The sequence below is a fragment of the Amborella trichopoda genome, chromosome 12 (genome assembly GCF_054954075.1).
Source record: "Amborella trichopoda isolate Santa Cruz 75 chromosome 12, AtrichopodaSantaCruz75HAP2 v2.0, whole genome shotgun sequence".
Lineage (NCBI taxonomy): Eukaryota > Viridiplantae > Streptophyta > Magnoliopsida > Amborellales > Amborellaceae > Amborella > Amborella trichopoda.
The window spans coordinates 49,689,705-49,702,204 of record NC_142347.1 but is presented as its reverse complement, the minus strand read 5'-3'; the positions used below and the strand labels follow the sequence as shown (position 1 = coordinate 49,702,204).

Sequence of the window (12,500 nt, the reverse complement as noted above, 5' to 3'; positions counted from 1 at the left end):
CAAAAGTTAAAGCAATTTGGGAAGAAAAACAAAAAAACAAAAAATGGGTATAAACATAATATTCAAATTTTTAAATGGACTTTTTAAGGACGGAATTCAAAATGATATGTATGTAAATTACTTTAAATAAATCAAGCCTTTGCCCAAAGAGACGTATTTTTGCAACATGTATTTCAAAAAATATTTCATAGCCAAAAGATAATATACTCCTTTAATAGTATACTATTTATTTACTCTCTCGAATAAAACCCCACCTAGGATTATAATATAAAAGATAATATACGCCCAACTGAGTATACTATCTATTTAGTTTTCTATTCTATCATTATATGCATATTTCTATATTCTTTTCAAAATTAGAAAATAAATAAAATAAAATATAATAAAAATTGATTAAATTTTAAATTTAATGGCTAATAAAGGTCACAAAAGCGTGTACTTACACATCTAGGTTGATAATCCAAGAGAATAGAGAGATTGAAGATGATGTCATACATAAAATTAGAGATGAATGGGTGAAGCGCAGACATGCATCCAGAGTTTAATGTAATCGCTGCATACCATTGAGACTAAGGGGAAAGTTTTATAAGACAATTGTAAAACCAGCCATGCTTAATGGGACGAAATGTTGAACAGTCAATAAACAACATATCCATAGGATAAGCATAGCTGAGATGGATAAGTGGCAAGACAAGAAATGATAGAATTTAAAAATATTATATACGAGGGAGCTTAGGTGTAGCTTCCATAGGCGATAAGATGAACGAAAGTAGTAGACTTAGGTGGGCTGGCCATATGTATTGTAGACTTAATACAACACCGGTTAGGAGGTGCGATTTAATTCAAGTGGAAGGCTCTAAAAGGACGAGGAGAATGCCCAAAAGAAAATGGGTAGAAGGAGAGGGAAAATATATGGTGACTTTTGATCTTAGGTATGCCCCTTAATAGAGAAGATTGAGGAAAATGATTCATGTACCTGACCCCAAGTAATTGGTATAAGTCTTGAGTGATGATGATATCATCTAAAATGATAGAATAAAAATTATTTGTATATTAGAAATATTATAGTAATTAAATATTTGATTTATTGAATATTGTATAATAAAAAATACTCTATTATACTGAATTCTATTAAGATGAAATAAACTTAGGTAGGCTAGCCATGTACAATGCAAATTGTAATGAAGTGCGAGTTAGTTCAAGTGAAAGGCTAGAAAGTGTAAAGGACATACCCAAAAGACATGATTGGAAGTAGTGAGAAAAGATATTGGAAGTTATGACCCTATGAAAGGTATGACTATTGATAGAATATAATGAAGGACCAGAATTTGTGTATCTGATCTCAAGTAGTTTGAAAAGGGTTTGATGATAATGATCTAGTGTTATTTTAGTTACCACCTTAATCCCCACCCCCATAAAGCCCTAGTTTTATTTGAGATTGTACACACTATGAGACCAGGTGACAATTATTTATAATCATCCGATAGAAATTTGATGGCTTAAATATGTCACGAAGTTTGAAAAAAAAAACATTTGACTTTTAAGTCAAGTCAATGAAATAAATGCAGCCACCTAAATTCACATCCAATGGTCAAGATAAATTATGACCATTGTGTACCAAACATAAATGGTCTCATTGCATACTTCTTCTTTTAAATTTTTTTTTTTAAAAAAAAATTATGGATCACTAATTGAAACCGATCGAAATCGCCGATCCAACATAGATATGTAGGGTGGGCGCTCCACCCCACCTATCCGGGTAGAACCTGAAGACTACGTTAAAACTCAAAAAATTGTACAATCTTCACATATATAACGAAGGCATCTTTTTAAAAAAAAATTATTTCCCATTCTCAAAAACAACATGAGAGAGAAAGAGAGAGAGGTCTGAAAATTATCATGTAGTTCCCACTATTTTGCACCATATTCAGGCTAGCTATTAACCAAAGTAGTATTATTGCATTCCTTAAAGGCATTGTTCATTCCATAGCCATATTGGACATTCAAACTTTATTTAATTTGTAGCAACACAAGTAAAAGATGGAACAGAAGGAGCAGTTGCAACCTTTAGAATCTCGATCCCCTCATATTTATAGCAACATAAGTGAAAGATGGACCATAAGAGGCAGTTGTACCCTCTACAAATCTTGATCCTCCCATACAAGTTCACGTAATTCCTCCACCTATGTACACCAGATAAATCACAAGGAAAATGCACAATTTGAAAGGATGGTCACGATTTTCTTTTGTAACTCCAGCCATGAAATGCCGAGATATCTAAACCATCAATAGCTCCCATGCCCAAATGCCTGTAACTAACTCCATATATATGGGATAAGTAGCCTCTATTTCTTATGCTGTGACTTCTTTCGATTCATTTGATCTCTCTCTGAAATTTCCCAGCCGGCAACTATGCCATCCCATCCCGAACTGATTAGCATAGGGAAATGAGGATGCCAGCTGCAATCTCTTACAGTTGTATCATGATATGCAGTTTTTCCGACCAGAGCTCCACTTATCTGATATCCATTGTTAAAGGCATTCATAATTACTTGACCAAAAAAAAGTGCAGTCATAATCAAGCAGGTCTCATGAGGTGGCATCATTGAGACAAAGAAAACATCTGGTTCAGGGAAACTGAGACTAAGGCCTCGTTTGCATGTACTGAAGCCATACCCCAGCCCCTCATCTTTACCTGCCTCCTTTTTTCTTTTTGTTTTGTGGGGGCGCGGGTAGTTCAAACTTGGGATGTATTGTTGTTAATGTTAACTGCTAACTACTCAAGCCCATGCCCTATCTTTAGGGGCAAGCATGAAAGTAAGCACCCAAGAATGATGGTTACTAGCAAAATCTTTACCGTCATTTTCTACTATTGGTGGTAAAATAGGTAACCTTTTTTATCAAAATGGAAGAACCACACTATTGGCAGCGTTTGGCTGTTAAATGGGGTTCCATTCCAGAGTTGTGCCCACTAATTGTGGCATGCCAGCCAATTTGGCGCAAATCTAGGAGAAATGTTTTTGCTAAACAGAAAAAAAGGCCATCCAAACAGGGCCTAAACAATAATGTGCATACGTGATAGGCATCTCACTTATGCTATACAACACAGGCATGGAATCCACCATCTTTCTCAAGATGAACAGTGGAGATGAACTGCAGTCCCATGGTGAGCTTTCACCATATAAACTAGGGCACATCTCCACCATCTGTGCAGATAATTAGGCGATGGTGGATGGCATTGCAGAGTATTGTCCACCATTCATGATGGTTAATACTTTCCCATGCATGTAATACGTACCACATCATATATGTAAACGCATCCATCATTGGATCCTGTATAGATGTACTTCTGACCAGTGCTGTGAAAAGAGATGAAAAGAAGTTACCAACCACACTACAATAGCACGATTTCAGCATACCATATCACAAATAATATAGGCTATAGACTTCAAAAGCCACTTATCAGCACTACTGAATATCTACACGACAGAGTAACATCGCAGATTCGTATTTATATATAAATCCATATGCAGAAATGAGCTATAAGTGATTCCCAACACAAAAGCTACATTTGACATTATTCATATATTCATTGATGTTTATTAGCTTCAGAAGCTAGTTGAAAAACGGATGTGAAAGAGGAAATGTGGATACATTTACATATTCGTCAATCATATCTATGTAGAAGGGAGATCAAAAGAGTACGTCATATCACATACCTGGAAGCCGGAGAAAAGTAGCATCGTATGAGGGTGCGCAAGACACTATGGCCTCTGTATGTAGCCACGGATTGATCATTTGGATGTTTTACATCTTTCCTGTGGGCAGGGTAGTCCATCCATCGGTAATCCCACTCACTGTAAGAAAATTTTCTTCGGCGGCTGCACAATGATGAAGGCCTGATTAGGAAACAACTCACAGGTTCACTAAACTTGTCACAGTTCTAAGAAAATGTCATTCATGGATAAAAACCACAGATGAATTGAAAGATTGAGGCTATTTCCTCATTTCATCCTAGCTCAAAGATCGGATGGGGTCTATGAAATTCAATTTAACAATAGATTTTTCAACTCATAGTTAATGAATGCAACATCTGTTTTTAGATGAGGCACTGAATTTTGGAATTCAATGGTTCACAGAACCAATAGTTAAGCAGATATAGTCAATTACAGAGTCTGAATCTTGTCGAAGGACAACAATTGGTTGTAAGACTTACAAAATATGTAAGAAGAAAGTGGCAGTTTTTGCTTCATAATGTTACTATATACAGAAAACCTGATTTCATCGATTGGGAATTTACATATATTAATCAGAGTAAAAAATATTTCATAAATCCTTGCAATTTTGAATTCCTTTTGAGAGAGTGGTGTGATCAGAGGCGTCCTGCAAATTTATTAAATATCTTACAGATATATAATATTTCGATGAATCGCATATCCACTTCAGATGTTCCTTGCCAACATGCACACACATAATTAAGTATTCAAGCACCGTAATATCATGGCGACCATGTTACTTTAGCCCATAACTTTCAACCAGTGACAATTACCATTTCAATTAATGTAAAGCATGAAATTGTCATGTTAGGAGATAATGCATACCGCCTGATGCTGGATGCCATCTTCCGGATATCCCAGAGTTTTGTGGTTTGATCTTTACCATTTGAGATAAAGTAGTGGCCATCCCTGCGGCTATCAAGGAATGTGATGCCTTCTAAATGCCCAACCAAGACCCCAGATGGACGGTCTCCTGATAAAGTGCAACGCATGTCCCAAACCTGAAATAAATCCCGAGGATATTCTCATATGATACTACCACGACACTAAAAATTAGATTCAAAAGACTTTTTGCAATGTTCAGCGAATTAGACAACTTCATGAGAACTGAAATGAATCTCATCCAAAGGATCACAAACCATCAATCAGAAGAAGAGTACTGATAATATGGTAACTTATTCCACTTTTGAAGATAATATATCTGAGCTACAAGCCCATTAAGTGTGATCATGCATCCGTAATCTAGGCACTAGACTTCTACCGACCCAAGAAAAAGGCCAAGGCCTCAAACACAATATTCATACATGTCAAGTTTGATTCCTTGGAAATATATTTCCCATTTCAAGCATTAACCTAGACTCAATTCTCTCCACCACTAGGTGTGACATGTTTCCTAGCAGCCTGTATGAAGAGGCAGTCTCAAGTGGGAAAATGGATGCTAGATGCTCTATGAAAACATTCAATTACAAATGATATTAGAAGAAAAATTTGCATCAGCCATGTGTCTCATTGGTATACGAAGGCTAACATGATAAGATAGCTTATCTAATGTCAGAACATCATGAGAAAGAGAGATCCCAATTCAAGCAACTCACATCCTTCACATAGTTCTCATATTAACAATCGCAACTTACTTTAATGATAAAAAAGAAAATAACTACAACTACTATACTCAAGTCTTTGATGCTGACAAAAGGATTTATAAATATCTCTTTTATTTCTTTTCTCACCAAACAAACAAGATAATCCAGATTTTACCTTACAAAAGCTATCATCACTCCCAGAATATATAAGATTGCCGCTTTCATCAGCAAATGATACAGTATTTACATCATCCTGAAAATAAACAAGATTTAGTATTTCACAAGCTGATAAGATTTTACATCATCCTGAAAATAAACAAGATTTAGTATTTCACAAGCTGATAAGATCAAGAATCCTGGTCACAGACTAACAAAGCTGTGATAATTCAAAATACAATCACCAGTATTGAGTGCAAAATAATGAATTAAACATCACATATTGACAGAATAGCAATAGTAATATACATTATATTACTTCAATTCATCAATTCTCCCAAGACCACACATCACCTTGTCAACTCATGAAGGTCTTAAGGAAATTGATAAGCAAGCATACGTTTAAAAAAAGAGCCCCAGCATACAAGTTTGCACCTGAAGCTCTTCATTGTATGTTTTTGCAAAACAAGAAAGGTTGTACAATAACTTACCCTTGCAAAAATAACCAAATCTCAGACACTACACCACCACTCCCACCTTTCAAAAAACTCCCAAACCCAGACCTCCTTATCCCTAACACCAACAAACCTGAGAAAGTATGATCAAAACAATATTCAGTGTAACAAAGAGCTTAGGAGAAAATCAAATCTAGTTCCACCCCCACCTATCCTAGTATTCACACCACTATTATCAATTCACCCTTAAGCCCCCCAAAGTCCTAGATGAAACTTTCACCTCCCCTTTCTCGCGACCTCCCCCATACTACATACAACTTTATAGGTCTGATGCAAGAGAAGAAACATGATCAGGAGCAAAAAGTAGAAAGTATGGAAAACCATAAGATTGGGAAGACCCAGAGAGGATCCGCATCATACACACATATGCGTGCTTGTGCGAACTTAATGACACATTTCTAGCCATACACAGAACTATAAAAAATACATGGTATGCATGTATCATACACTTCATTTGTCAATTTATGAAGAACTTACATAATAAAGTTAAAAGTGATACCTCGTGTGCTAAAATTCGCAATGTGGGTTTATTTGCTTCCATATCATAAATATACAGGCAGTGATCATTACTTCCCGCTACAAGCTTCCTCCCATCAGAAGAAAAATTGACAGAGAAGATTGAAAATCGGCGCCCCCCATCAGCATTGCCAGAGAAGTCTAATTCTTCATGAATCTCCTGTAGAGGTAATCACTAATCTGATGAAGTATAATGTGATCCTCAAGGCAAGAAATTATAAAAAAAATCCTGCAAAATAAAACACGATAGAGAATTTTCTGCCTATGTTAGTTGTGTTTGCATGATAGAACATTCACGGAAAATCGTAAGATCTGCGGTATTTATACCTAGATTCACTTGAATTCCAGTCAAGGATTCAATCTGTGTTTCCTTATCTGACCTATAAAGCCCTACTATACCCTCTAATTAGATTCACAAGAATCAACATGCCTCATGTAAATCTCCGAGGAGTCAAATGTATATATTCTGATTTGCTCCTCATTGGATTGGGAAGCTAAGGGCATCACATTCTGACAATAGTCGTGTGGATCTTCCACTGAGTGGCATACCACTCCCAAAGTTGATAGTCTCTCGAAGTTTTCCAAGTGATTCAAAATGGAAAATCATTGCCCAGGTGTTTCTCATGGCCTAAGTTTTTCATGATTTATGTTCCTAGATGCACAATATGATAAGCCCACATCACATTGCCTTTCTGAATAGGCATCTCATTCCCTAGATATTGTCGCTGTTGAGTCACAGAATTGTTTTTTCTTAAAATGCGGTTCCAAGCCCTGCATTTAGGTTCCGTAGGATTCATTTTACATTGATTGTGGTTCTCAATAGAACAAGCACTATAAGCTACCTAGTCTACCCTTAGGCTCCCGAAACTCAGGAATTAACAAAGTTGGATTCTTTCTCAAAACACCAAGACCTCCAAACTGATCTGCCAAAAGTTTCGAACTCAACCCAAAACCTACCATACCACTGAGTTCTTCGGGAACATGAACTCTTGACCAGTGCCAAGATAAGTCATCCCCGTTAAAGAATAAAGCCATACTTGTCAAATAAACCCTTTACAAGTCCAGCCAACTAAACTTGGACATGGATTCCAGTCATGATCTCATTGGAGTTTCATTTAATTCTAAAAAAGATTCTATAGTTTCCAGTTAAAGAAATGCTAGAAGAATAATTATCAGTGTGCAAGCAGCTTCAAAATCACACACCAAAAGGCACAAAGTAATATCTTTCTAATAAAGTGGAACTGTAAAGGCATAAATATGGGACTTTCCATTGCACATATTGCATGTTAGAATTTGAAATCTGAAGATATTTTATAGAGTCAAATGACCAACGAATCAAAAATTTGTGGCCTTCGCATGGTCTTTATAGTAATTTATAGAATTTGCAGTGAGAAGAAGTAATCTTTCATATTATGCAAAGATGGAGATCAATGGAGAAAGCATGTTACATACATTGACATTTGCAATTGACAGTGTTCCAGGAGTCCCCACATTGACAATATGAACAATAGGTGACATGCTAGAATAAACCTGCCATTAAAGAAAAAGTTGTTAAAGATTGTTAAAGACAAAATATGGGAAATAAATTATGAAAAATTCAAAAAAGTTTTTTTTTTTAACTAAAGATGAACAATTAAACCCCACAAATTAACCATTCATCTGAAACCACTTGAAGATTTGATAAACTAGTCCATCGAGGTATTCATATAATCAAAGTGGCCAACAACTATAACAAAATATAAAACAGTTTAATCTTCCACTATGCGTATTAGTTGTCTACTGAGAGATATTGTGCATATATTGATCATTTTCAGCAGAGTGCTAACCACAAACTTACAAGAAAACGTTGGTCAGGGGAAAGGGATGTATCAGTAATAGTCCAAGACAGATTCTTCGCACGGATATCCTTCTGAACTTTCCATCCATTATCGACATCATAGATTCTTATGTTCCTATCCTGTAAGAATCATGAAGGAAATGAGACTGAGCACCTTGAACTCAAGAAAAAGTAAAAGTAAAAATAAATTACAGAACAAAAAGTGTCTGTACGGGAATCAGAAGTAAGAAAAATTAGCACGATACCTGAAACCCGGTAATGAAAAAGGTACCATCAGCCGAAAATTGTGAAGTATATGCCCTGCTTTCTGTCTTGTCAATGATCCAGGGGCCATTAACAGGAACATATCTACTAAGTACATGGCAACAATCTGCTGAAGAGAACCTCCCTTTTCCAGAATAATTAGATTCCCTTCCAAGAAGCATTTTTACAGTCGAAACATAGGTGCTGGCCTTCGCACGCGTAATCCTACTTATCATGTCACTTGGTTTGGATCTAACTTTGATGCTATGTGCTATTTCATTGTCAAGGACAGGGAATTGTCCAAGATGCGCTTGAGTACCACGACCCAGTTGAGTGGGTCGATCACAATCATGGATATCAAATTCCTTTTCAATTGAGCTCCTTGCATAGTTCAAATCATCAATAAATTCTTCCCCATCCATCATGTCCATGTTATATGGGGCTCACATGATAATTAATTTGGCAGATTCGAATTATAGTAGGGCTCTATTACCATCAATACAGAAACATTAACCTGACACAATCACCACCCAAAACCATGCCTGATGATTAATTAACAATTTTGATCAGAATTTTCCAACGCAGAGGAAGAATAACATAAATACATTTTCGGATATTTGAGGACAACATTACAGCTTTATCATTTATTCGCTCTGAACAAGTTCCAGGCAAAGATTCCTACATCAAGTTGTTTGTATGAAAACATTTTTTTCTTTTTTTGAACAACGTGCCATGTGAATTACCTGGCAATTGGATCTTCACTATTCTTGTGAAAAATCTCAAAAGATGTTATTTGTTAAAAGTTCAAAGTTTCAAACCATTCACTACTCTTATGAAAAATCTCAAAAGATGTTCTTTGTTAAAAACTCAAACCATTCAAATTTTAAACCGGCAGCATGCACAAGAAATTTAAGTGTTTTCCCACTGCCATTAGTGATGAAAGGATAATTAAAGCAAACTCGATGTTATGTCACTAAAATGAATGACAAAAAAATCTCAGAAGAGGACATGGAATTACGAAACTAGCTTCCACCATAAGGCTAGTTTTAGCCTTTTGGGCATCAAGTAGATTAGAGAAAAGCTTTGGTTTTTGAATTACTGCATGATCTTAAACATCACAAACAAGTTTATTAAAAAGAAAACCATAATGACATAAACCGTCGATGCAAACAAATAAAAAAAAACAAAAAAAGGCCCAAATTTTGGGTTTCTTAGACTAAACCAAGCAACCTCAATAAATTGGGCGGAGAAAAAAAAATTCCATGAAGTTATAGAAAATAACAAGGAATCGACTAATATGCAGCTACCAGAGTAGAAATGCATAGACAGGGCTTCAGTTTCAAGAATTGGTACACTAAAGCCATAAGAAATTCAATGATTCCCATTGCAATTAAAGTAAGCATGATATAGGAAAAAAAAAATGCAAAAGAGATTATTCAGAATACAGCAGCACTTTCAAGCCATAGAAAAGCATGGAAACCCAAAAGAAAAACAAAAGAGGAAAAATGTAAACAATATAAAGATGTTAAATTGAGATACAATACTGTTTACCAAAAAATAAAAAATTGGGAGGATTGGATAAAGCAGATGGGGAGAGAGAGCTGCAAATAAAGATTTAGCTTAGCGTCCTCTAACCTGTTAAAACGATAATCCCTAACTGAATATGGAAATTTACGTGATGGGAGCGCAAATAGGTGAGGCCTGATTTCCATGAAAACCGATCCTTGATGTGTTATATAAAATTATTATTCGGACAAACTTTTCTTCTTTTTTTTATTAAATTTTTTTGCATCAGGAATTGGATGGTTAGATGGCGACGTTTACTTGACTGGGATGGCTACATTTTCCGTTCTTCGTAATTTATCAAGTGACAGTAAAAAGAAAACATTAATGAAGCTCGATTCCTTTTTTAGGCGAAATTTACGTACCAGTTTTTATACCGTAATCGGTATGGCTCCTTATCCGAATCTTCAGTGACCCTCACATTTGTTTTACAAAATTAAAAAGAAAAAAACTCAAGATTTTTTACGCACTTTACCCTACCCAAACTTTTTTTAACAAATCATTTTCGGATTCCAATAAAAAAAAACATCGGATCGCAAGTCTACATTCCTCGATTGCTCACTTCAAAATGCCCATACTGCCTCTTCAAAACGCCGGACTGCCACTTAGACTGCCACCATGAAACGCGGGACCGGCCATTGCAGCAAAAATAATTGTCAAACGGCATGTTCAAAATGCCAAACTGCCCACCCCAACGAAAATAATTTATTAGTTAACATAAAGGCATTTTTGTAAAAAAAAAAAAATTGAAATTTTGTATGAGGTATTTGCTAGAAAAAGTTGGATGGGTAAAGTGCGTTAAAAGTCTTTTGAGGATTTTTGTAATTTTTTTTTTTTTTTATCAAAGTTTGCCCCGGTCCTACGCTCTAAGTTACTAGAAAATAAAAAGTAATTTTTAACTTTTAAAAAAACAAAAATATCTAATGTTTAGTTTTTGAAAAACCAAAAACACGATAATTTTAATTTTTTAAATATAAAAAATCTGTCTATTTTTCCAGAAATAGTTTTTGGTTTTTTCAAAACTGAAAAAGATAGTTCCATCTTTCAAAACAAATGTTATGAAGTTAAAAAACATAGACATGTAATAATGAAAACTTCACAACAACCCTTAATAACGTTGAATATAATAGATATATACATTATTTTCTCCATAACATACCATCCATATCTTTATTTATTTTTAAAAATTTCTAATTTGTCCATATTTTTACCTATCTTTTTGTTTTAATAATTTTATTAATTATTTGATTTATTAGAATTTAGAACACCAACGGAATCGGTGCGCTCTCTCACCAGAGTCTAACAATGTTGGGATTGATCCATTATGATATATGAAACATCGCGCCTAGACCTTGTGTTGATCCATCACGATAGACCTTGTGTTGATCCATCACGATCCGTCGCGCCCACAAGTTGATGTTTTGTTGAGAACTCCTTGGCCGCTCAACTATACAAGGAAGTGCTTGATATTTCTCGCCATGCTTCCTGGGGACCACATCGATTTTTAGGCATGGATTCTTAATATCTTCGATTTTGTCAAAATTCATTGTATTAGTTAATGCTTACAATAATTAAAATCAGGAAAATTAAAATTATGGAAATTAGACCTATTTTTTCATAATTTCATTTCCATAACAAAACCTGTTTTTTTTTCTAAGGCCCTTGGATTTCACTCATTGGCTCCCTCGATCCGAAACATAGAGAGCATTTGATAAGTATGAAAATCTTAGAGAGAGAAATACCTAAATTTTTAGAGATAAATTTTTAGAGAGAGAAACTCTATCTATTTTTAACTTTTAGAGAGGGAAAGTATGTTAAAATTCAGAAAGAAAAAGTACCAATCTTTTTTTAGAGAGATGAACTATCTCAAAATTTTAAAAAGATAAACTATCTCAAAATTTAACTTTTAGAGAGAGAAAATATGTTAAAATTTTAGAGAGAGAAAATCCGTTAAAATTTTAGAGAGAGAAAGTACCAAATTTTTCATAGAGATGAACTATCTCAAAATGTTAGAGAGAAAAACTATATCAAATTTTAACATTTAGAGAGAGAAAGTATGTTAAAATTTTAAAAAGAGAGCACCAAAAAATTTTAGAGAGGATATCAACAAAAATTTAGAGAGAGAAACTATCATATTTTAGAGAGAGAAAATACATGCAAATTTTTAGAGAGAAAAACGATTTCAATTTTTTAGAGAGAGAAACTATTTCAAAAGTTTTAGAGAGAGAAATAATCTCATATTTTAATTTTTAGACATAGAAATTATATCAAGTCTTAAGTATTTTTAAAATTGTAGAGAGAGAAAGTAATA

General features: G+C 34.7%; 1 protein-coding gene across 11 annotated transcripts; it reads right to left on the bottom strand.

Annotated features, from left to right (window-relative positions):
• Positions 1 to 1,939: 1,939 nt before the first annotated feature.
• Positions 1,940 to 11,262, bottom strand: LOC18446852 (transducin family protein / WD-40 repeat family protein). Of its 11 annotated transcripts, none has more exons than XM_088853225.1 (10): positions 10,555 to 11,262; positions 8,629 to 9,140; positions 8,384 to 8,503; positions 7,999 to 8,076; positions 6,530 to 6,706; positions 5,535 to 5,612; positions 4,602 to 4,777; positions 3,720 to 3,881; positions 3,299 to 3,359; positions 1,940 to 2,519 (listed from the first exon to the last, which is right to left on the bottom strand). In XM_088853225.1, the coding sequence occupies exons 2-10, from the start codon at positions 9,055 to 9,057 to the stop codon at positions 2,346 to 2,348; spliced, it is 1,455 nt and encodes a 484-aa protein (XP_088709351.1). In that variant the 5' UTR covers positions 9,058 to 9,140; positions 10,555 to 11,262; the 3' UTR covers positions 1,940 to 2,345. The 11 variants fall into 11 exon arrangements, with proteins under 11 accessions (XP_088709351.1, XP_020530813.1, XP_088709349.1 ...); XM_020675154.2 differs by having other exon boundaries at positions 3,720 to 3,899; positions 10,555 to 10,885; XM_088853223.1 differs by lacking the exon at positions 10,555 to 11,262 and adding an exon at positions 10,178 to 10,329 and having other exon boundaries at positions 3,720 to 3,899.
• Positions 11,263 to 12,500: the final 1,238 nt, after the last annotated feature.

Bases quoted from the DNA above. Each gene is read 5' to 3' on its own strand.
- LOC18446852 (XM_020675154.2), bottom strand. From the start codon at position 9,057: ATGGACATGATGGATGGGGAAGAATTTATTGATGATTTGAACTATGCA. The intron at 6,707-7,998 runs GTATGTAACATG...TTACCTCTACAG, and splicing joins TGTCAATTGCAAATGTCAAT to GAGATTCATGAAGAATTAGA. The intron at 3,360-3,719 runs GTATGTGATATG...CTCTTTTCACAG, and splicing joins TACTTTTCTCCGGCTTCCAG to CACTGGTCAGAAGTACATCT.